This window comes from Erythrolamprus reginae, chromosome Z (genome assembly GCF_031021105.1).
Source record: "Erythrolamprus reginae isolate rEryReg1 chromosome Z, rEryReg1.hap1, whole genome shotgun sequence".
Taxonomy (NCBI): domain Eukaryota; kingdom Metazoa; phylum Chordata; class Lepidosauria; order Squamata; family Dipsadidae; genus Erythrolamprus; species Erythrolamprus reginae.
In genome coordinates this window covers 129,296,673-129,322,717 of record NC_091963.1, presented here as the reverse complement: position 1 = coordinate 129,322,717, position 26,045 = coordinate 129,296,673, and the positions used below count along the sequence as shown (strand labels likewise).

The following is a 26,045-nucleotide window of genomic DNA, read 5'->3' as shown; positions in this document are numbered from 1 at the left end:
CAGTGGCAAAGAACTGGTGGGATCATAAGCCCAAATAAGGGGTCGAAAATGAGCAAGCAAAACTACGGTGGGACTTCCGACTTCAGACTGACCGAATTCTGAAGCATAACACACCAGACATCCTGATTGTGGAGAAAAAGAAAGTATGGATCATCGACATCGCAATCCCAGGGGACAGCAGAGTTGAGGAGAAGCAGCTAGAGAAATTAGTGAAATACGAAGATCTAAAAATCGAGCTGCAACGACTCTGGCATAAGCCAGTGAAAGTGGTCCCAGTGGTACTTGGCACGCTGGGCGCAGTGTCAAAGGATCTCAGTGGGCATTTGAAAGCCATCGGAATTGACAAAATCTCCATCTGTCAATTGCAAAAGGCCGCTTTATTGGGATCAGCAAACATAATTCGCCGCTACATCACGCAGTCCTAGGTGCTTGGGAAGTGCCCGACTGGTGATGAAATACGAAATCCAACATAGTGATCTCGTTTTCTGAGTTGTATTGACATAATAATAATAATAATAATAATAATAATAATAATAATAATAATAATAATAATAATAATACAAACAAAAGGGAGTCAAACTATTCCCCAGACCACCTGAGGATAGGAAAAGAAACAATGGATGGAAATGAATCAAGGAGAGAAGCAACTTAGAACTAGTGAGAAAATTCCTGACAGAACAATTAACCGGTGGAACAGCTTGCCTCCAGAAGTTGTGAATCCTCCAACACTGGAAGTTTTTAGGAACAGATTGGACAACCATTTGTCTGAAATGTTATAGTGCAGTGATGCCTAATCTTTTTGCCGCTCCCATGCTCCCCCCCAAATGCAAGTGTGATCTCCTCCACACTCCATGCTCCCCCTAACTTATGGGGGATGCACACACAACCCCTCTGCACTTCCGACGCATGCCCCCGTCCCCTGCACATGCGCACACGACCCCTCTGCACTGCATTCGGGGTTTTTTAAAACAAAAACCTGAACTCAAAAACCATTAATTACCATGTTTCCCCGAAAATAAGACCATCATATTTTTTTGAACCCTGAAACAAAGCGCTTGGCCGTATTGACATGCACTCAAAAGCCCAATTGGGCTTATTATCAGGGGATGTCTTATGTTGGGGGAAACAGGGCATTAAGAGTTTTCGACCATATATTTTTATAGATACAGTGATACCTCGTCTTCCAAACCCCTCGTCATACAAACTTATCAAGATACAAACCCGGGGTTTAAGATTTTTTTGCCTCTTCTTCCAAACTACTTTCACCTTACAAACCCAAGCCGCCGCCACTGGGCTGCCCCACCTCTGGACTTCTGTTGCCAGTGAAGTGCCCATTTTTGCGCTGCTGGGATTCCCCTGAGGCTCCCTTCCATGGGAAACACCACCTCCGGACTTCCGTGTTTTTGCGATGCTGCAGGGGAATCCCAGCAGGGAAATCCCAGCCACACAAAAATGGGTGCTTCGGCTGGCAAAAGGGGTGAGTTTTGGGCTTGCACGCATTAATCGCTTTTCAATTGATTCCTATGGGAAACATTGTTTCATCTCACAAACTTTTCACCTTACAAACCTCGTCCTGGAACCAATTAAGTTCGTAAGACGAGGTATCACTGTATATTGAACTCCAGGGGTATAATGCAGAAAAGGTTGGGATTGGCCTTATGGTACAGATTTTTTTATTTTTGGCAGAAAACCACCATAGCAAGAACTGGGCTACAATCTCTCCCTTTGACGTACTATTTTATCTACAGTGTTTCTCAAATATAACTTTCTGATGGTTGGGTTTCAATTTGTGGATTGCTCTAGTCCTGGGGTAGGCAAAGTTGGCTCTTCTATGACGTGTGGACTTCAACTCCCATAATTCCTGAGCTAGCATGATTGGATCAGGAATTCTGGAAGTTGACGTCCACATGTCGTAGAAGAGCCAACTTGGCCTAACCCTGTTCTAGTCCAAGGTTCTCCAACCTTGGCAACTTTTAAAACTTGTGGACTTCAATAAGTCCAGAGGAAGTTGAAGGAATTCTGGGAGTTGAAGTCCACAAGTCTTAAAGCTGCCACGGTTGGAGACCCCTGCTCTAGTTGTTAGTCTTGCTGGCTGTGGAAATCCGGGAGTTGAAATCCACACATCTGGTAGTTGCCCCATAACAGGAAATCGGATGTTTAGTTTTGTTTTGTCTACAGAAGCGAAAGGTTTGGGATTCAAAAAATTAGACTTGGGGAAATAAAGCTGCAGTGATTTAAGACAGTGATGGATGCTAGCAAGACCTGAAAGGAGACAGACAAAAGAATTGAGGTGGGGAGGAATTGAACTTTTTTTAAGGTGTCTCTTTTGTCAATGAAATTTGCCTTTATTTGTTTTTCATTTAGAATAATGAATCTCACGTTACTTTTGTAAGGTATCCCCGTTTTGGAAGTAGTAGTTAAGATATTCACCTAGAAACCAGGAGATTTTTGTGTTCTAGTCTGGCATTAGGCATAAAAGCCATCTAGATAATTTTGGACCGATCGGCAGGAGATTGTAAGTTCTAGTCCCGCTTTAGGCATAAAAACCAGCTAGGTGACTTTGCACCAGTCACTCTTTCTCAGCCCAACCTGCTTCACAGGGTTGTTGTTGTGGAGAAAATAGGAGGGTGAAAAAGTATTATAGATATCCGCTGGCTTGAATTACTTTTATAAGTAATTCAAGTAATAATGGTGGAATTTAAAAAAAACCTTTTAAAAATTGATTGCTGAAAGTAGGCATGTATAGTTGTAGGTTTGGGGCTTCTCTATGATCTATTTCATTTTCTATTTTATCTGTCCCACTTCATCCTCTTGCTTCCCCAGACAGCCGAGCCGCCTCACTGGGAAAATGACCGCTTTGTTTTCCGTATGAAACGTTCACCACTTTGCGAGTACCTCATTAATTTTATTCGCAAACTCCAAACACTACCAGAAAAACTAATGATGGACAGCGTGCTTGAAAATTTCACCATCCTGCAGGTATTCGGAAAAGGAATTATGGGGAGGGTGAGAAAGAATTTAAAGTCAAAACTATGCTTCCACAGAAAAGCAATCAGGAAGCAGAAAATTTTGACCAAACCTCAGTTTTACTTTAATTTCTAGTTCTCAGTGAGCTTAGTTCAATACAGTGTTCCCTCGCTTTTCGCGGGGGATGCGTTCCGAGACCGCCTGCGAAAGTCAAATTTCCGCGAAGTAGAGATGCGGAAGTAAATACACTATTTTTGGCTATGAACAGTATCACAAGCCTTCCCTTAACACTTTAAACTCCTAAATTGCAATTTTCTATTCCCTTAGCAACCATTCAGATTATTACTCACCATGTTTATTTATTAAAGTTTATTAAAAAAATATTTATTAAAGGCAGACGAAAGTTTGGCGATGACATATGATGTCATCGGGTGGGAAAAACTGTGGTATGTATAGGGAAAAAACCCGTGAAGTATTTTTTAATTAATATTTTTGAAAATCCGTGGTATAGACTTTTCGCGAAGTTCGAACCCGCCAAAATTGAGGGAACACTGTATTTCTCAAACTTGGTAAGTTTATGATATTTGGACTTCGATTCGCACAATTCCCTAGGTAGCATATGACGGCTGGAGAATTCTGGGAGTTGAAATCCAAGTATCTTAAAAGTTGCCAGGGTTGACAAACACCAACTTAGTGTAATTTCTTTTAAAAACAAAATTGCTGTGGCCTTTTTGAGAGCATATTTAAGCTAGATAGATTTTATTTTTCATAAAACAAAAGTTAGTTATGTTAGTCGCTTCTCTGAGAATGCCAGTCAAGTTAAACCTGTTCCAGAAACTCTTCTCTTGTTAGTCTTTATGGAGATGATCTGATCTCTTGTTTCTCAGCATCCCAAAATGAGTAATGTGCAATTAAAGCTATGTCTGGAACATTTAATCAATTAAATAGTGAAAATAGTCATTAAATGTTTTGTTGTTTTAAATATGTCCTCAACTTAATTGAGCAGACAAAAAGATATTTTATATACTTACATAACAACCGCTAATTATCAATTCCATTTATTGACAGAGAGGCATCCTGGGTTAAGAAAGTAGTGTGCCTTTTTAAAGGTTGTGCTTCCTGTTGTGATTCACACATGCATCATTGAAAATATCCAGCCTTTTTTATATGACTTTCTCCATCCTCATTGAAAGTGTTTCTGAGACAACTGTCACATAAGCCAAGATTCAGCAACATGGTGCTCCCAGTGTCGTGTGGAGAATTACTAATTTTTATTAATAATAATTATTTTATAAACGTGACAGTTGAAAAGCACCCAAATTTTTATCAGCTGACCATGCAGATAGCTAAAATGGTCTTAAGTGTGCCATTGTAACTTCAAACAGTCACTAAACAAATGGTTGTAAATCAAGGACTACTTGTACTTTTAATATTGTGTTAATTTGTGGACTGCATTGGCTGCCAATTGGTTTCTGGATGTAATTCAAAGTGTTGGTTATGACCTATAAAGCCCTACTTAGCATCGCAGCAGATTATTTACGGGATCGCCACCTGCTGCATGAATCCCAGCGACCGCTTATGTCCCATAGAATCAGCCTTCTCCAGGTCCCGTCAACTAGACAACATCATCTGGCGGGGCCTAGGGGAAGAGCCTTCTCTGTGGGGGGCCCAGCCCTCTGGAATCAGCTCCTCCTGGAGATTCACACTGCCCCCACCCTCCTTGCCTTCTGCAAGAATCTGAAAACTTATTTATGTCACCAGGTCTGGGGTCACTAGACCCTAACTTCTGGCCGAGGAGTGTGCGGTATGTTTGTGGTTTGAACTTGAAAGAATGATTTTTAATGTTTTAGCCTTTTTAGAATGGCTTTAAATTAGTTATTTATTTTAATTGGATTTAAATGTGTTTATTATATATTGTTTTTTATTGATGTGTTGTGAGCCGCCCCGAGTCCACAGAGAGGGGCGGCATACAAGTCCAATAAATAAATAAATAAATAAATAAATAATAAATTTCCCTGGAAAGGGGGTTTAGGAGGTTACACGCATCTGCTCTGTGTTATGGGTTGGTTGGTTTCATGAGCCAAGGCTGCCATTAAAAACTGTTGTTCTCGTTTCCAAACAGGTTTTGCGGGATCAAGAAACTCAGGAATTGCTGCTGTGTGTGGCCTTTGTGTTTGAGGTGTCTGCAAGTGAACGGGGAGCACAGCATCACATCTATCGGCTGGGCCAGGATTGAGAAATAGTTCCCCAGGCTCAGCAAATCAACCCCAGGCAGGCAGGCCACCTTCCTCTTATCTCATCCCATCATTCTAGATCAGTGTTTCCCAACCTTGGCCACTTGAAGATATTTGGACTTCAACTGCCAGAATTCCCCCGCCAGCGAATGCTGGCTGGGGAATTCTGGGAGTTGAAGTCCAAATATCTTCAAGTGGTCAAGGTTGGGAAACACTGTTCTAGATGGCTGAACCGATGGCTGAAAAACCGCCGATCCCATTCATGTCAATCTTTAAGTTTACTAACAGATACTTTTCTCTTTTTTGATGACCACAAAACCAAGCTTTAGACCTAAACGTTTAAAAAGCTTGAATCCACTGTTCAGTGGGCCATCTTACAGGTGGGACGGTCCTTTGAACAAGTGTACTTCTGGAATAATCCTCTTTTTTTGGTCAAATCATCTCAGGCATGTTGAGGACTCAACTCCATGCGTATCCTTCTAAATCTCCTGGGAGAATATTGTCCCATGTCATTGCTTCTTGGGATTTAACACTCCATTGTAAGAAGAAAACGCATTTCTTAGCACTTCTGTTTTGTACGACAGTCAGGTTTTGATGTATATTATAACTTAATTCTTGCAAACTGCTGAAGAGTGAACCCATTCCTATACTATCATGTCAGATTCCTCTAGGGAAAGATTTATATCAGGAATGCATATCCTGATGCCGCAAATTCATGTCCGTCCCCCCCCAACATCCTTTTTAAGAGTCCATCACAAACAATAGGGTTTAATGTGACTCAAGTTGAAGACTTGGCTGTAATATTGTTTAATAAAAGTTTTAAATAAAATTTGAATTCTCGTCCTGTATTGAATTAATCTCCTTTGTGGAGTACAGTCCACTACTTAATATTATTCATTTAGTGACCTTTTGAAGTTAACAATAGCACTAAAAAGTGACTTATAACAATTCCTTGTACTTACAATATCATAGCACACACATGGCCGTGTGATCAAAATTTGGGTGCTTGGCAACCAGCATATATTTATAAAGGTTTTAGCATTTGGGAATCATGTGATTGCCCAGCTGGTATCCAACAGGCAAATCAATGAGAAAAGACAGATTTGCTTTACAACGGTTCACTTAACATCCACAGCACAAAAAAATATTGTAAAATTGGACGTGATTCACTTAACCATTTTGCTTAGCAAAATTCTTGACTCAGTTGTCTAATTTCTTCTTTGCTGGCTAGGCTCACGTTGGTACCATTTCAAAAGTAGACAACAATTCAAACTGTACGAATGTATTATCTTACAAAACTCAAAAAACACAGTGAGCATGAGATCACATAGTCCGCTATGTATCTTTGAAATATTTTAATATTACCCATATGAGTAATTAAAGATCAGGAGGAGCATTAACAATTGGAAACAAAAAAAGGTGGTCTTCTAAGCCCTGTTTCTCTTGCCTTCGGCTGCCTTAGTTTTATATCTAAGGAAGCATTTCTTTTTAAAAATAGCTGTCCAAAGTTTGGAGAATGAATGAAATTATGTTTTTAGCTCTGGAATCAGAATGACCACACATAACCCCACTCTTAAATGAAAGAAAAATATAAAAGTAAATTGAGCTTCATTATATGTTCGATCTGAATAAGCCTTATCTGGCTAAATGTACAGTGGTACCTCTACTTAAGAACTTAATTCGTTCCGTGACCAGGTTCCTAAATAGAAAAGTTTGTAAGTAGAAGCAACTTTTCCCATAGGAATCAATGTAAAAGCAAATAATGCGTGCAAAACCATTAGGAAAGAAATAAAAGCTTGGAATTTGGGTGGGAGGAGGAGGAGGGAGAAGAGGAGGAGGACAGTCGCTGCTGAAGGAAGGTGAGGTGAGGGGAATCAAGAAAAATCTAAAACTTTAAGGCTTTAAAAAAAAAGAGGGATTCTGAGGTGGCAAGGAGGAGCATGTGCCTCCAATACACCCAGTGTGAGGCTGCCTCTCATACACTGCGCCAGAGAGAGAAGCCCAGGTGGGCAAGAGGGGGGAACCTCCCACTCCTTTGACCAAAAGGCAGCTGCTGCTGCTACCTGCTTCCTCTTCCCTTGCTCGCCCGCTTTGTAGCCGGCACCTTTCCTTCACTGTGGTGATTGCTTGGTTTGGCTGAAGCTGAGTTGATTCGGCAGGGGCGAAGCGCCCCCTTTTGCCTTTCCGTGTCCAGACACTCCAGGAGGCAACAAAATGCTTTATTCGCTCTGGACTGCCAAAGCCTCCTTAAGCACCACCGAAAGGCTTCTTTGGCAGTCCAGAAAAGTCCGAGATAACCAGGATTAAAGGGGGAATGGCAGGAAACTGGCCGGGCTTTCGTACCGGTCTCAAATTTCCTGAGAAATTTTTCCAGGCTTGGGTTCTTAAGTAAAAAATGGTTTTTTAGAAGAGGCAAAAAAGTCTTGAACACCCGGTTCTTATCTAGAAAAGTTCTTAAGTAGAGGCGTTCTTAAGTAGAGGTACCACTGTATGTTCATGATTATCATCTTTGGTATAGGTGCTTCCATCTCTTCCTCTTTGGTAGGAAAGGGGGACAATAGACAGGTAGATGTCAACTTACAATTCATTTAACATAGGTCTGTTGTATCTCAGGAGGCTCCTTTATGATTCAAAACCAGCCAGTTGACATTGATTAATCAACTGGAATAAAGGATGTGGCTTAGAGTTGACTAGGAGACATGCCTTTTATTCTGCTTGCTCATTCTTGGCTATTATACAAGGGATCCTATCAGTAGTGTTAGGACTCTGTCCATAACTGCTGGGTTGGCATTATATTGGCTGCAGATATTACAGACTGCCACAAGGGGGAACTAGAATTTATAGCTTATTTCTCTGAGTCAACCTCTTTGTCTGATTACTCACTGTTAATGACTACTCACTGTTAGGTTTGCTAAGCAATCTCTCTGTGTTGTAGTTACATATTATAGCTTAAACGTGTGCTTGATATCTTTGTTTGCTGATTAAGACAAAGTCAACTGCTAAGAAAGACTATGTATTTGGCAATATTTGGACTTATTATGTATATGACTTTATTATTATTATTATTATTATTATTATTATTATTATTATGTCAGTACAACACAGCAAACGAGATCACTATGCTGGATTTCGTATTTCATCACCAGTCGGGCGCTTCCCAAGCACCTAAGACTGTGTGATGTAGCGGTGAATTATGTTTGCCGATCCCAGTAAAGCGGCCTTTTGCAATTGACAGATGGAGATTTTGTCAATTCCAATGGTTTTCAAATGTCCGCTGAGATCCCTTGGTACTGCGCCCAGCGTGCCAAGTACCACTGGGACCACTTTCACTGGCTTATGCCAGAGTCGTTGCAGCTCGATTTTTAGATCTTCGTATTTCACTAATTTCTCTAGCTGCTTTTCAATTCTGTCTCCTGGGATTGCGATGTCGATGATCCATACTTTCTTTCATTATTATTATTATTATTATTATTATTATTATTATTATTATTATTATTATTATTATGTCCCTCTCCGTAGACTTTAGACTCCTGGTTCCCAACTGAGGCGCACGCCCCACAGGGGGGTAATTTGATTTTTCAAGTGGGAAGTTGGAACCTTGTTTAAACCCAAATTAATGGCATTTTAGGCTTCCTCCATGTGAGTAGGAGTTCACTTTTTGAATAGTAAGAATTATATGTCACAGTGGGGTGGGGGGCATCAGGATCTTAGAGATGCTTAGGTGGGGCATGGCCAAAAAAAAGGTTGGGAACCACTGCTTTAGACTGTTTATCTGAATACATTATTTCTCCAAGTAAACTTTAACTCAAGTTAGAATATGTGTGTGTAGCCAAGTAGTTACTCACAACTAATCTAAACGTTTCTGTGTGTGCACAACCTTGGTAAACAAGGATTACTCTGCTCATACATTAATAAATAGTACATCTATTATTTTTGAGAAATAGCTAAATAACTTCCCTTAATTCCACTGAAAGTGTTACCTAGCCTGGCAATGAAAACCAACCCCAAAAGCTCAGAGGACAAACTTCCACCTTCGCCTTCCATCCTTGGTGTTGTGAGTCTAGATCAACTTTGATAATGTCAGATGTGTATATCTTGCTATAGATATTTGTCACTATTGAAAACACAGGTAGTCCTCAACTTACGACCACTATTGACCCCAACATCCATGCTGCTAAGGGAAAGATTTATTGAGTTTTGCCCCAGTTTATGACTTTTCTCCCCACACTTGTTAAGTGCATTGTTAAATTAGTAACGTGAATCACATTATTATTATTTATTAGATTTGTATGCCGCCCCTCTCCGTAGACTCGGGGCGGCTCACAACAACAATAAAACAATCTATAACAAATCCAATAATTAAAAGTCACTAAAAACCTCTTATTAAAAAAGAAAACATACACACAAACATACCATGCATAAACTGTATAGGCCTGGGGGAGATGTCTCAGTCCCCCCATGCCTGACGACAGAGGTGGGTTTTAAGGAGTTTATGAAAGACAAGGAGGGTGAGGGCAATTCTAATCTCCAGGGGGAGCTGGTTCCAGAGGGTCGGGGCCACCATAGGGAAGGCTCTTCCCCTGGGTCCCGCCAGACGACATTGTTTAGTTGACGGGACCCAGAGAAGGCCAACTTTATGGGACCTAACCGGTCGCTGGGATTCGTGCGGCAGAAGGCGGTCCCGGAGATATTCTCGCCCGATGCCATGACCTACAACCATCATGAATTTGTCAAGCATCCAAATGTAAATCATGTGATCAACGCAACAGTTAAGTGTGAAAAAAGATCATACTTCACTTTTTTCAGTGCCGTTGTAACTTTGAACAGTCACTAAATGAACCTTTGTAAGAAGTCGAGGGCTACCTGTAGCTAAAAGCTATTTTACATCCACGTTCAAATAATCAAACACAACCGTTTATGGATAATTTTTATTTACAAAACATAAATTTTTAAAAAAGTAATTCTGCCAAGAACAAACCACAGTAAGCTGTGAGAAAGGAGGTGAAATTATATATGTGCCTCACTCCACCTGCGTCCTCTTCCTCAAAGTATTTCCCCCTTTATACTTCTGTTTTAAACATCCAAGCTGAATATATAAATATACCACAGAACAAAGAGCAAAAGAAGAGAGTTTTCTCATCTGCCCTGCAAAAGAGTTGTAAGTGTGCAAGGCGCAACCCAAAAACCATGTCCAATTGTTGGGGTTCAAAGATAAGGTGTCCTCTTCATTTACACCTGCTGGGACAGTAAAGAGGTGATATCCAAAAATCCATAGAAGTCTTAATGGCTATGCCAATGCATCCCCGGTGCCAACAGACCCATTGCTTCATTCCAAACCAGGCACATCCTTCCTCTAAACTAGCTAGTGAGTCATGAGCTCCAAAAAGTTTACAAATTCAGTGCTGTGGAACTTGTCATTCAGCATTCCTTACTACTGTCTATGAAGGCTGGGACAATTAGGAGCCATTGGTGAACAATATCAGATGGATCTCAGGTTCCTTATGCCTTTTATGCAACAAGGGGGAAAAGGCTGGTGATGGAACAGTTTAGTCCAAACGTAAGGGAGAAGCACAGCTTTCTTAACTGAGCTGTTTTCAACATAGGTTAATTCAACCAAAATCAAGACAAGATTGTGGTATAAAAGGCTAAATAACTAAAGTACATGTCAAGAGTAGCATAGAACATACAACGTTGAGGTTTGCTTATATCCTACATATAGCTGAGAATGTTTGAAGTCTGGCTGAATAGATCATACCTCAGTGGTAGCAGGAATGATACAAAAAATTCATGGTCCAATCAAGTGGCTCAACACCACTGTTAATTCACAATCTGGACCGTTGACCAAATGCCGAGAATTTCACTTTTTTTAAAAAAAAAAAGTACATTTTTTAGCTTTAGGTAAAAAGTATACGCTTTTAACAAATTATTTTTCCCAGATTGTATTTGATGGATCCTAGCAATAAGTGATTTATGGTAAAATAGTTCTTCTCATGCAAAGGTAGATCAGGGCTTGGCCACTAAAATCTGTCCATTCCAGGACAATGCAATATAAAAACATAGAACTCTATCTTAATGTAGGGATTCACTGTAAAGGGAAAAGCCGATGCGGCTATAATTTTTGGAGGACATTTAAGAGCTAAGTGAAGATAAAACCTGTTTCATGGTACTGTTTTCTTATTGATTGCTCTGATTCTTGAAAGTTTCATCTCAGTTTCCAAGACTGGATCAATTAGGATAGTTCAAGTTAGATAGTAAACTTGTTGAACACAACTGGAGCCCTAAAATATATTGTTTTAAAACCCTGGTTGAGTGTCAGAATAAGACACAAGTTTTTCAATGCCGTTTCCCCCCAAAAGTTTATTTGCCTAAGAATAACGAGACAGCTTGTCATAGTTGGGGCCAATGGTTCTACACAGAAACATCGAAACCATCATGAGGAAGAGCTGTGGGGGGAAAAGAAATATTTTAGTAAAAGAAACAGCAATCACACATCTGTCATAAGAAAAGCTAAACTCCACGTGTGGGATAGTTTGTAAAGCAGCTTAAAAATAAGATTAAATAAGATCATCATCATCATTATTATCATTATTATCATTATTATCATTATTATCATTATTATTATTATTATTATTATTATTATTATTATTATTTATTAAATTTGTATGTTGCCCCTCTTCGTAGACTCGGGGCTGCTCACAGCAATAGTAAAAAAACAATGTGCAATACAAATCTAATATTTAAAAATCTAAAAACCCATAATTTAAAAAGACATACACACAACATAACATACATGGGTATCAGGAAAGACTTAATGAACTCAATCTGTATAGTCTGGAGGACAGAAGGAAAAGGGGGGACATGATCGAACCATTTAAATATGTTAAAGGGTTAAATAAGGTTCAGGAGGGAAGTGTTTTTAATAGGAAAGTGAACACAAGAACAAGGGGACACAATCTGAAGTTAGTTGGGGGAAAGATCAAAAGCAACATGAGAAAATATTATTTGACTGAAAGAGTAGTAGATCCTTGGAACAAACTTCCAGCAGACATGGTTGGTAAATCCACAGTAACTGAATTTAAACATGCCTGGGATAAACATAGATCCATTGTAAGATAAAATACAGGAAATAGTATAAGGGCAGACTAGATGGACCATGAGGTCTTTTTCTGCCGTCAGTCTTCTATGTTTCTATGTTTCTATACAGGCCTGGGGAAGATGTCTCAGTTCCCCCATGCCTGACGGCAGAGGTGGGTTTTAAGAAGTTTACAAAAGGCAAGGAGGGTGGGGGCAATGTAATATGATTCTGTTGTCTTCAAATGTGTTGGACTTCAACTTCCAGTATTTCTGCTCGAGATTTCTGGCCATTGGAGATCCAAGGCACTGGAAAGGTTGAATCCTGGGATGGCTCCTTCACAACGTGTGGTCTTCAATTCCCAGAATTCTTCAGCCAGCCAGAAGCTGAAGCCCACAAGTTGTAAAGAAGCCACAGTTGCCCACCCCACGTCTGGACCTAAGCCCTGAAATTACAACTCATGAGTACAGAAGCTATCTCTGAATCCTTGTCGAGCCCAAACAGGTGTCTTGTGTGTGCGCGCGCTGAACTACAATCACCATCATCCTTGAAGCCCTTTCCCTTATCTAGGTGCTCTCCAGACACATGGATCAGCAATGGTCAGGCTGACCGTGGAATTCTTGAAATATAATCACCGTCCATAGGAAAAATTAAATACACAAGAGGGAAAGAATCTATGGAGGTCAGAATGGCTCATAGAATACATCTTCCTGGAAGGAAGGAGATGACCAGTAATGGATTGCAGCTGGTACAGCTGGGATCGGGGTCCTGGTGGTGGAAATTTATGTATGTATGTATATATAATAATAATAATAATTTATTAGACGTGTATGCCGCCCCTTTCTGGAGACTGTACGTATGTATGTATGTAAGCATGTATGTATGTATGTGTTGTGATTCCGTCTGAGGCCCCTCAGGGAACGGCTGATCCTCTGCCGGCTTCCTGCTCAGAGGGGGAGGATGAGGAACAGGAGGTTCAGGCAGACGGGGAGGAGGAATCTCAGGCTGAGGGAGAGGGAGGACAGCCAGAGTCCCCCGAGGGGGAGCTCTCCCCAGCAAGCAGCCTGGATTCCTTAGATGAAAATGCACAAGCAATCATCGATCTCCGGCAGAGAAGAGCAACACAATGAAGGGGACAATTAGCCAGGTACTTTCAGCACTAAAGAGGCAACAGCTGGGTTTGGGTGTGGTGCTCTCTGGAAGGCAGACCCACCCTTCCTGGCTTGTGGAGTATTATCTTTGGGAGTCCTGGGACCTGGCTGTGATCTTTGGCGTCTTGGAATTCTGGTTTGTGACTTTGAATACTGAAACCTTGGGGGGGAAAGGCATGGGGTCTTATTCTCTACAGTGGTGGGTGTGCCAGCAAGAAGTCTGCTGTATTGTCTGGCCGTCAGGACTCTGCTGTGAAGTCTCATAGCCTGCCTGTTGGGAAGAACAGGTTTTTCTCTGTGTTTATTTTTCAAACTATAAAGTGATTTTGCTTTTACCAGCGTGTCTGGCTGCTTTTTCCAGTTGGTGTTGAAGTCTGGGGGCACCCAGACAGAACAGTATGTATGTATGTATGTATGTATGTATGTATGTATGTATGTATGTATGTATATATGTATGTATGTACCGGTATGTATGTATTTATTTATGTATTTATGTATGTATTTATGTATGTATTTATGTATGTATGTATGTATGTATGTATGTATGTATGTATGTATGTATATATGTAGTTAGTTAGTTAGTTAGTTAGTTAGTTAGTTAGTTAGTTAGTTAGTCAGTCCAATACACAATAATACACAATGAAGGTTATAGAGGATACACTCGAAGTAAAATATATCAAAGAAAGAAGAGAAGAGAAAATATAGGAATAAAATATATCAATGAGAGAATAGAAGAAAAGATATAGGGATAGAAGAGAAAATATAGGAGATATAGGAGAGACAATAGGGCAGGGGACGGAAGGCACACTAATGCGCTTATGCACGCCCTTACTTGCATATGCACCTCCGCGCTTCCGATGCGTGCATGCATGAGATTTGGCTTCTGCGCATGGGCACCAAGCAAAATCCCGTGTGAGGACGCTCTCGCGCATGAGATTTTGACGATTGTTGCTTCTGCAAATGCGCGGAAGCAAAGAAACCGGTGCACGAGATTGTCCTCACACAAGATTTCGCTTGATACGCATGTGCAGAAGCCCAATCTTGCACCAATGGGGATTCATGCACCCACCAGAGGCGCACCCACCCACGATGATCCCGGAGGGCATACCAGTAGCCGCTGGTAAGTGGAACCCGCACCTGGAGATAACTTTCAATGCTTAAAAAGGGGTAAGTCTTTGCCCCACAGCAGTGATGGCGAACCTTTTTTTTCCAGGTGCCGAAATAGCGCATGTGAGCACTTTTGTGCATGCATGAATGCCCACATGTATAATTCAATGACAGGGGAGGGTGAAAACAGCTTCTCCTGCCTCCTGAGGCCCTCTGGAGGACAGAAATGGCCTGTTTCCCAACTTCCAGAGAGCCTCCCAGGGGATGGGGGAGGGCATTTTTACCTTCCCCCAGCTCCAGGGAATTCTTTGGATCCTGGGGAGGGTGAAACATGAGCCTACTGGGCCAACTTTTGGTGAAAATTCCCTCCCCATCCTCACGGAGGCTCTCTGGAAGCCAAAAAATGCCCTCCCGGAGCCTCTGTGCGAGCCAAAAATCAGATGGCCCACACACACATGCATGTTGGATTTGAGCTAGGGAAATGGATTGTTTGCCAGCACATATAGCTCTGCGTGCCACCTCTGGCACCCGTGCCATAGGTTCGCCATCACGGACCTATAGCATTTTACATGGTTGGAGATTTTTGTTCTCTGCTATATTTGCCCTCTCTCCAAGTCTCCTTATTGGTGCTCATGTAGCCCCTGCAGTTCTTGGGGGGGCCTGGCATGATATGGTTCATTTTGGCCCTGGGGGAACCAGCAAAAGTCTTTTTGCAACAGCACAAGATGCAAGCAAGACATTAACCTCAAAGGAGGAATAAGGTAAGGAAAAACAAAACATTGTGGACCTGTGACACATTTGTCATAAAGGAACATTCAGGCTGACGATGCCCTGGAATGAATTACCTTGCCAAAACTCCAGGTAGATGTCCCTGTGCAGCAGGTGTGTGAAATAATGGAAGGGATTATAAAAATGGAAAGAAGTTTGCAAACCGTGGTGAATATCTGTAGTTCAGGGGTAGGACGAGGGTGAAGGTTCGTTCTCCCAGCTTGTGGGAGAACACATTCATCATGTTTACCCACACCAACACCAAACAGAACCAGTTCAATTGGAGCAACACAAAAATTGGCTATTATTATTATTATTATTATTATTATTATTATTATTATTATTATTTATTAGATTTATATGCTGCCCCTCTCCATGCTACCAACTGCTACAGTCAAAAGACATATAGACCTACAACCAGCCTATGAACCCTTCAGGATCCAAATCAACCATACAGCCAACCAGAGACAGCACTGATCCTCAACCAATACATACAAGCCCCCCCTCCCAACCACCAGTTCACCTCCCAATGACCCTGGCCTGATGTAACCTCCCCATCACAAGATCTGTCAGAAGTCTCTCATTGATGATTCAAAACGGACCCACACAAGATCCTCAACACACCCAAACCTGATCCATTACAAGACTTACGGACCACAGAAAGTCCTTATAAGCAGGAAAACACTGACAATGACATCTCCAAACCAGTGATGGGAATCTTTTTTCCCTCGGGTGCCGAAAGAGCATGTGCGCATGCTATCCTTCATGTGTGAGTGCCCACATCCATAATTCAATGCCTGGGGAGGGCGAAAACAGCTTCCGCCTCCCCCCAGAGGCCCTTTGGATGCTAGAAATGGCCTGTTTCCCAACTTCTGGTGGGCCCAGTAGGGTCGTGTTTCACCCTCCCCAGGCTCCAAAGGCTTCCCTGGAGTCAGGGGAGGATAAAACCACCCTCCCCCATCCCCCTGGAGGCTCTCTGGAAGCCAAAAATGCCCTCCCAGAGCCTCTGTGGGAGCCAAAAATCAGCTAGCCAGCACATACATGCACATTGGAGCTGAGTTAGTGCAACAGTTCATGTGTCAGCAGTTATGGCTTCGTGTGCCATAGGTTTGCCATCACTGTCCTAAACTCTGCAGAAGATGTTATCCTGATCTGGAAACGAAATGATCAGAAACCAACCCACGAGCTTAGGGAACGAGCCTTCACCCTAAATTGAAAGAGGTTTCAGGAATGAGGGAGAATTAAGGAATAGCACAAACATAACTCAGGGGCTCATGCATCACTTTGGGAAGCAAACCAACACTTCACCCTTTGCAGACATGCCCAGACTTATGCCAAGAATAGGGTGTGTAGGTGTTGAGAAACACAGAAACGTAGCAGTCACTATGTGCCTATACCCAGCAGTCAGCCTATCAAAAGCACACTGGAACAGCTAGGGTTTTGAGCTGCAGCCACAGGCAGGGCTTATCCCCAAAAGGCCCAAAGGTTAAAAGCTCTTCTTGAATGGCACTCAATGTGCAGAAAGAAGGAATAACGAAAGAGGCAGAATTCATCACGGGAACTTTGAAAAAGAGCTAATAAGAATCTCTGATTTCTAAATTTAGACCTGCCTCATAAAGTTAGATTAATTTCATGGGTTTTCCAAATCTATGCGATTCCCATTGGGGAATGCCAGAAAAAACATTTTGTTCCTCTTCCTTTAAAATCCAGGCCCTTAGGATATATGCCAATTTGTTAAAACCTTCACGGAACAGCACAAACAGCTGTGTTTGTTTTTCTTTTTTTAAAAAAGGGAGTAACACAATCATTTGTAATCTTCAAAAGCAAACTACTCTCAACCCACAGACACATAATCTATTGTCTTCCAGCCAATTCAGAAAGTTAGCAAGGAGAACAACAGATTCCCAGAAAGGTTACTCCCACACATGCTCATAGAGAAAGCTATTTGTTGACTACTCTAGTTGTGTTGGACTACATTGGCTATCAACTTCAGCAACCATTGGCTGTGCTGGTTTGGGATGATGGGAATTGTTATCTCTTGCATTGCTTGTGCGAGAGTTCAAGGCAGCTCTACAAAGGGTCAAGTTTAGTTTCAAGTTTTATTGGATTTATATGCCACCCCTCTCCGAAAACTCGGGGCGGCTAAGAGCAATCATAGACAATATACAATAATAATCCAATATTAAAAGCAAATTAAAACCCCTTAATATAGAAAGCCAAACACACATACAAACATACCATGCATACCATTGTAATGGCCTAGGGGGAGAAGAAATCTTAATTCCCCCATGCCTGGCAGCAGAGGTGGGTTTTAAGTAGTTTACGAAAGGCAAGGAGGGTGGGGGCAATTGTAATCTCTGGGGGGAGTTGGTTCCAGAGGGCCGGGGCCGCCACAGAGAAGGCTCTTCCCCTGGGTCCCGCCAAGCGACATTGTTTAGTTGACGGGACCCGGAGAAGACCCACTCTGTGGGACCTAACTGGTCGCTGGGATTCATGCGGCAGAAGGCGGTCCCTGAGGTAATCTGGTCCGGTGCCATGAAGGGCTTTATAGGTCATAACCAACACTTTGAATTGTGACCGGAAACTGATCAGCAACCAATGCAAACTGCGGAGTGTCGGTGTAACATGGGCATATTTAGGGAAGCCCATGATTGCTCTCGCAGCTGCATTCTGCACGATCTGAAGTTTCCGAACACTTTTCAAAGGTAACCCCATGTAGAGAGCGTTACAGTAGTCAAGCCTCGAGGTGATGAGGGCATGAATGATTGTGAGCAGTGACTCCCGGTCCAAATAGGGTCGCAACCGATGCACCAGGCGAACCTGGGCAAACCTGGTCTCCTTTTATGTTAACAAATAACCATTCTCTAAGTCTGGGCTGAAAGAGTGAATGGCCCAACATTGTCCAATAAACTACCCAATTGGAATAAACTTAATAGCAATAGCACTTAAGACTTATATACTGCTTCATGGTGCTTTACAGACATCTCTAAGCGGTTTACAAAGTCAGCATATCGCCCCCAACAATCTAGGTCCTCGTTTTACCCACCTCAGAAGGATAGAAGGCTGAGTCAACCTTGAACTGGGGAGGATTAAATAATAATAATAATAATAATAATAATAATAATAATTTATTAGATTTGTATGCCGCCCCTCTCCGAAGACTCGGGGCGGCTCACAACAAGCGATAAAACAATATTGTACAGGCACAAATCTAATATTAAGAAAAAACTAAAAACCCTATCAATTTAAAAAACCAAACAACACATACATACCAAACATAAATTATAATAAGCCTGGGGGAAAGGTGTCTCAAATCCCCCATGCCTGGCGGTATAGATGGGTCTTAAGTAGTTTACGGAAGACAAGGAGGGTGGGAGCAGTTCTAATCTCCGGGGGGAGTTGATTCCAGAGGGCCGGGGCCGCCACAGAGAAGGCTCTTCCCCTGGGGCCCGCCAGACGACATTGTTTAGTCGACGGGACCCGGAGAAGGCCGACTCTGTGGGACCTTATTGGCCGCTGGGATTCGTGCGGTAGTAGGCAGTTCTGGAGGTATTCTGGTCCAATGCCATGTAGGGCTTTAAAGGTCATGACCAACACTTTGAATTGTGACCGGAAACTGATCGGCAGCCAATGCAGGCCACGGAGTGTTGTAGAAACGTGGGCGAATCTGGGAAGCCCCACGATGGCTCTCGCGGCTGCGTTCTGCACGATCTGAAGTTTCCGAACACTTTTCAAAGGTAGCCCCAGGTAGAGAGTGTTGCAGTAATCAAATCTCGAGGTGATAAGGGCATGAGTGACTGTGAGTAATGACTCCCTGTCCAAATAGGGCCGCAACTGGTGCACCAGGCGAACCTGGGCAAACGCCCTCCTCGCCACAGCTGAAAGATGATGTTCCAATGTCAGCTGTGGGTCGAGGAGGACGCCCAAGTTGCGCACCCTCTCTGAGGGGGTCAGTAGTTCCCCCCCCCAAGGTAATGGATGGACAGATGGAATTGTCCTTGGGAGGCAACACCCACAGCCACTCCGTCTTGTCTGGATTGAGTTTGAGTTTGTTGAGTTTGTTGACACCCATCCAGTCCCCAACAGCCTCCAGGCACCGGCACATCACTTCCACTGCTTTGCTGACTGGCAGTTAGCAGAATTAGCCTGCAATACTACATTCTAACCACTGTGCCACCTGGGCTTCCTTCTGGCCTAAATCATTCTTCTAAAATTACCACGCTATTCTACATTACAGAGTTATTTAAAAAGAATGAACAGATTTCATAACACAATATATTTATTAAGGAAAAGTGATACAAAACTCCAGCCAAGTCACAAGCATTCTACTCACAATCAGCTTTTACTTCCTGTCGTACAAGTGCTCAATGTGGCCTTAGGCAACTTAGATTGTCAAAGTTCCAGGTAACATCCAAATTTAAATCAGAGCCCAAGTCAAGGCATTCCTCAAAGTTCCAATTTATTTTCCAGAGCCATCCTAGCATCTATGCTGGGGGACACGAATATGAGCTTCTCACACAGTTGAAAGTTCACATGCCTTGCCCACCACCCACAAATTTGCCACATTTCCCACTTAGGTTGTGCCAGTGTGGCAACTCCTCCTTCCGCTTCCGCCCAGGTGGTGGAGATATGATGGCCTTGAACTTCTCGAAAGAATGCTTTTTGGCTGCATCTGAAATCACCCCCCTCCCAAGTTTCCATAAACATCAGGCCTTCTACAGATAAGAGTGGCAAGCCGCTAAATTTATCACCAACGCTGGATTGACACCCCTCTTTCAAATGGTCACGGACTCATTACATGACGAATGGTTGAGAACTGAATCAACGAGTCCTAAAATTGGTTCATTCTCTTTGAATAATAGAGAAAATGTGAAGAACGAAATGGTGGAAGGAACTGCCTAATTCAAACTGGATTTCTTTGAGAGTCGGATCAGCATTGTGTTTCTCCTCCTCAGGTCGGCTGGGGATGAGGGAGACGGGACCGACATCTCCTGCAGCATCTCTCAGCCAAAACAGGGCACTTGTAGGGCCCTGCAAAATCCCCCACCCCCCAGTGTCCTATTTTGGCTACCAGAGGCACTGTGAGCCTGTCCTTTGCTATTCCCAGGCTGGAACTGCAGACCACAAGGATTTATATGGGATTTCTCAGTAGCCCAGGTCTTGCTGAGCATCTTCCTTGCGAATGCACAAGCACGGCACCATGACATTTGGGGATGAAAGCAGCTTTCCTGGCCAAATGCTTCCACCACCGAAGAAAAACCAGTGGCCCTTGCACCGCACTCGTTGAGTCACACAGGTCACAGGACATGCACAGAGAAGAAATAACACTTCCTTCCCCAAAATAAGAAGAAACAAATAACAAGGCACGGCAGAAAGCTGGAAACATCTATGCACTCCCTTTAGCCACCTGTTAGGGATCTCCTGGGAGCCACCACTATGCAGGTCCTTGTGTTCTAATGCAGTGACCAGCAACATGCACAGCAGCTGCAGTAACTACAAGAAAGATCCAGGATGGAGAAATAAAGACCTCAGTTCTTTATCACTCACAATCAAGCACGTATAAACATTTCTAGCGTCTACCAGCAATGCCTGCTGCTGCAAATGAGGAGACTGGTAGGGACAACGCTGGGCAAAATATAGGATTTGAATAATAGCACTGACGGCAAAAATATAATGGCATTTTAGCCGGGTAGAAGAAAAACAGGTTTGGATCATTACATAATCATTCCTTCTGCTTTTGTTGTTCCCTGCAGAAAAAAAAAAATAGAGAGCCGGGTGGCACAGCAGGTAGAGTGCTGTACTGCAGGCCACTCAACTGACTGTAGATCTGTAGGTCAGCGGTTCAAATCTCATCACCGGCTCAAGGTTGACTCAGCCTTCCATCCTTCCGAGGTGGGTAAAATGAGGACCCAGATTGTTCGTTCATTCATTCATTCATTCATTCATTCATTCATTCATTCATTCATTCATTCAATTTTTATGCCACCCTTCTCCTTAGACTCAGGGCGGCTTACAACTTGTTAGCAACAGCACTTTTTAACAGAGCCGGCATATTGCCCCCACAATCCGGGTCCTCATTTTACCCACCTCGGAAGGATGGAAGGCTGAGTCAACCTTGAGCTGGTGATGAGATTTGAACCGCTGACCTACAGATCTACAGTCAGCTTCAGTGGCCTGCAGTACAGCACTCGACCTGCTGCGCCACCCTGGCTCTGTTAAAATTGTGGGGGCAATATGATGGCTCTGTTAAAAAGTGCTATTGCTAACATGTTGTAAGCCACCCTGAGTCTAAGGATAAAGGCGGCATAAAAATCGAATGAATAAATAAATAAACAAACAGCAAATTATCCAAGGAGCTACAACTATTGGACACTTTTAAAAAAAGGCCTCAAATGGTCAAAGCTGAATGCCATGAAATAGCATTGAATATTTAGCTTAATATTCCAACTTACATGTATGACATTTCTGCTTTGATCTGATCATAGATAGGATTTTTTACATTTTTGTATTAGTTAGACTTCTACGACAAGAGGAGCAATGGTAGCTCCTTAAATGTTTAGTGTTGTATGTCCTTGTTTGTCCTTTTGAAAATTCAATAAAAAAAATTAAAAAATTTAAAAAAGGCCTCAAATGGTCAAAGCTGAATGCCATCAAATAGCATCGAATATTTAGCTTAATATTCCAGAGGATGAAGTGGCTGTATGGGATTGTTTCTGCCTAGAAGACCCAATTGTATTTCAGTGCTACAGGCCCAGATATAATTGAGGTCGATGGGAAAAACGATTGTGATTATTTCAAAATGTCTTTGGAGAGTCCTGAAAATAAACACCATGCAAGGGGGTATAAACTGAATGATTTGGGGATGTCTCCAAACCTATCAATATTTTCCCCTCCCTGCATTATTTCAGCACCATTGGTAGAAATGTAGCTGTATCCAGCTGTCATTCAGGAGCGCTTACCTCTAGGAGAGCAATCCCAAGGCAGATCCCTACAATGCTGATGAGGTTGTTGTTCAGCCAGGTTTGGACACTCTCCCTGCAGCCCTGAAAATGGACAAAAGTAGATTAAAAAGGAGCATGAAATGGAATTTTAAGGACAACCCTTATAATTTTTACCATATCTAAAATGGACACTTAACCTCACAAACATCATCAAAAAAGCACAGCAAAGAACGTTCTTTCTGCGCCAGTTCAGGAAGCACAAACTGCCCAAGGAGCTGCTGATCCAGTTCTACAGAGGAATCATTGAGTCTGTCATCTGCACCTCTATAACTGTCTGGTTTGGTGCTGCAACTCAACAAGACCGACACAGACTTCAGTGGATAATCAGAACTGCAGAAAAAACAATTGCTGCCAATCTGCCTTCCATTGAGGACCTGTATACTGCACAAGTCAAAAAGAGGGTGGTGAAAATATTTACTGATCCCTCCCATCCTGGACATAAATTGTTTCAACTCCTACCCTCAAAACGAGACTATGGAGCACTGCACACCAAGACAACTAGACACAAGAATGTTTTTCCCCAAACGCCATAACTCTGCTAAACAAATTATTCTCTCAACACTGTTTACTAAGTCTGCACTACTATTAATCTTCTCATCATTCCTATCACCCATCTCCTCCCTCAAATGACTGTGAGACTGTAACTTTGTGGCTTGTATCCTTATAATTTATATTGACTGGTTCCTAAAATGAAGGGATTGTTTATATGTACCTGGACTACCATTAAGTGTTGTATCTTATTATTCTTGATGAACTTATCTTTTCTTTTATGTACACTGAGAGCATGTGCACCAAGACAAATTCCTTGTGTGTCCAATCACACTTGACCAATAAAGAATTATGTTCTGTTCTGTTCTCTTAGGTTCTATTCTCCAATGCGCTGCTTAGGAGAGTCCAACATGGGTTATACTCTAGTCTTATTGGTAGGGACTGAGTTTAAAATTTAAATATTTGAATTGGTTACACCCTCTAACTGTCCCGGAGGGTTCAGTTTTTAAACGAAGGCGTAGACAGGTGTAATATATATATATAAAACTTTATTGACATAAAACACAATAAAAACTGCGACCCTGAGCCAACAGGCCGGGTGGATTTGGACTCTCCATGCAGCACATTGAGAAGACCGTTCAGGTAAGTGCAACAGCTCTTCTCTTCTATTCTATTCGGCACATCTCACTCGCCCCCACTTTGCAGCCCATCAGATACAGCCAAAAAAACCCACCCCCAAAAAATCAGAAAAGAAGACTCCATCGTTGTTTTCTGCACTCTGGTCCTAACCTTGCCTTTTCCAGTCCTTTCCTTTTCGAATGTGGGTTCAGAAACACCCATGCCACCATCCTTCTCCATATCAGGAAGTGTTGAGTCCCACAAATTACTTTTGCAATGTATGAATACCTACTTCCTTTCATCATCCCAAACTAACTGGCGGTTCATTTTAAGGACTCAGCAGAAAGAGGCTGAAATCAATACCGCTATGGCTAAGGGCCTACATATTTACAAAACCAACTTGCCCCGTAGCTTGTGTCCATCCAAGCAGATTGAGATTGCCCTTTCTCTTAAGGAGGTTGTTTACAAAGCCCAAGAGGCAGAGTGCCCTCTCTTGCAACTATTCCTTGAAAATAACCTTACCCCAAGATCTGATTAGTCCTACCTTGTTATGGGTTAGGGTAGGTGTAAGACTTGTAAAAATAAAAATGGGACCTTCTTTCATTTATGGTGGACATGTCCCCAAATAAAAAAGACATGGAAAAAACTCCAAAGATGGATCTTCGAAATTACCACAATTAAACTGATATTAAATCCAGAGACCTTTCTTCTAGGCATAATAAATCAAAAACTTTAAAAAGACTATTATTATTTAATACAACACATGATTACTGCAATTAGAATTACAATAGCACAAAATTGGGAAAAAGAAGAAGCACCATCAGAAAGAGAAATGATAAAAAAAAAAACACGACTGTGCAGAAATGGACAGATTAACCCAAAAACTTAAAAATAAAGAAGAATCAAAATATTATGAAATTTGGAAAAAAAATTATGACTGGGTCGAGACAAGAAAAAAAAATGGTAGTAAATAAACTAGACATTTTTAAAATCAATCCGAGACACAAAATTAAGATCAAATCAATCTGACTTTAGATTAATTGTATGATAGAACAAATGTTTGACAACCGCTGATGCCATAAGCTGTATATTGATATCAAAAGAAAAAAAGAACTGTGAGGCTAACAGTTCAACGGTGAGAGAGGGGGAATTAGGGGCAGCTCTGTATAAGGTATTTTAGAATTTAAGTACAACTACACAAATAATAATTATACTGTGAAATGATACAATATGTACAACACTATATGCCTGCTCTTTTTAATCCTTGTGTTATAATAAAAATTTATTATTAAAAAAAAGACTTGGCTTTCATTATAAGATAGAACCCCCAATTCTGGGCTGTGTCTAAATGCTTTTTTCTCAAGTCTTTTGTTTCTTTTCAAAAAACGATATTATGACCAGGTGCAACAGCCTTTCATTTTATTACACCAGTTTTGTGAACAGAAACGCATGCTACTCAGAAATAAATACTTCCATCAAAAGGACACAACAATTGTGCCTCCCCCCAAAATAGTATGTAATCCTCTTCTGTACAACTGCTTTTTGCAAATAGGTTAATGGTTGGAAAAAATAAGACAAAGCTCAAAAGTACTGTCTCTGATATGGAAATTAATGCATGAAAAAAGTGGATAGGACCGGTGTGTGTTTCTGTCTTTTTGTCCCTTTCTGAACATTACCATTTTCTGCTGCAATCAAAATCAATCACCTGCCTAGAAAGTGCTAAATTGGTGGAAAGATGTTATGATGTTTCAGAAATTACTAAAAACTTGGATGTTCACCAGAACTTTAGGAGAGGATGGTTGGAAGCATCTTTTAATTTAGCTTAGTTTTATTCTTCTCACTTGTCATGTTTTCTATGTTTATTTGTAAACAAATCAGTTGACAAGGAGTTCAGCAATCTCAAAATTGGAATCCACCAATCAATATGCAACCCCGTTTTTTTAGTTGAGGTCTGCAAAAAGGACAAATGATAGACAGCATTATTTGTTGAGGAGCACAGTAAAATTTTAAGGTTTTGTACTGATCCCACCAGGTTCAGTATGATAACAGACTAGGCAAGTAGCTCAATTTTCTTTAACTGCTATAAAAGTTCAGTTCTAGGAAATGATTAAAACAATTAAAGCATTTGTTTTATTTATTGTATTTATATGCCAAAGCGGACTCAGAGCACACTCAAGGCGGTTTATGGGTAAAAACATACTATTTAATTATTTCCTATTTAAAAAGTAATTAAGAATCATACTAAGGTATTAGAGAAGGAAGGACAATAAAAAAAAACTATTCAATATTCAATAAATAATGCATACCCAAAGGAGCTGGAATGCACTGTTCACACACACACCCCAAGTCAAGACTAACATGAGGGCTACTCACTTTATTGTTGATTGACAATTGTACCTCTGCTTCGCAAAAGAGGGCCGGCTTGGTAGCTGTTCTGTTGCTGGCTGAGTGCAGAGCAGAGGTGTTACGACAGGAGCAGGGGTACTCTTTCTTTGAGGAATTTCTGACTCTGCTGTTTTCCATCCAGTCTCCCCAGCCTGCCCAGCCACAGCATTTGAACTAAGAATAAAGGAGGGGGATTGAAGACAGGGAGAAAGAGAAGTTGGTTGGAGACACAAAACTTTCCTGTCTGAGCATT

The 26,045-nt window shown here is 41.7% G+C and overlaps 2 protein-coding genes across 5 annotated transcripts in view; one reads left to right on the top strand and one right to left on the bottom strand.

The window, feature by feature from the left end:
* The window catches only part of TEAD2 (TEA domain transcription factor 2), a 33,783-nt gene extending 28,468 nt beyond the window's left edge, over positions 1 to 5,315 (top strand). For all 4 annotated transcript variants that reach the window (XM_070729481.1, XM_070729482.1, XM_070729480.1 and 1 more), the window contains 2 exons: positions 2,824 to 2,979; positions 5,090 to 5,315. In XM_070729481.1, the coding sequence (XP_070585582.1) occupies positions 2,824 to 2,979; positions 5,090 to 5,203 (270 nt within the window). In that variant the 3' untranslated portion in view covers positions 5,204 to 5,315. The remainder of the gene's footprint in view (positions 1 to 2,823; positions 2,980 to 5,089) is intronic.
* A 4,800-nt stretch (positions 5,316 to 10,115) lies between these two features.
* CD37 (CD37 molecule) overlaps positions 10,116 to 26,045 on the bottom strand; it is a 33,767-nt gene continuing 17,837 nt past the window's right edge. Inside the window, exons 7-9 of the mRNA XM_070728793.1 lie at positions 25,781 to 25,966; positions 22,259 to 22,342; positions 10,116 to 11,644 (exon numbers count right to left, since the gene is read on the bottom strand). Of these exons, the coding sequence (XP_070584894.1) occupies positions 11,567 to 11,644; positions 22,259 to 22,342; positions 25,781 to 25,966 (348 nt within the window). The 3' untranslated portion in view covers positions 10,116 to 11,566. The remainder of the gene's footprint in view (positions 11,645 to 22,258; positions 22,343 to 25,780; positions 25,967 to 26,045) is intronic.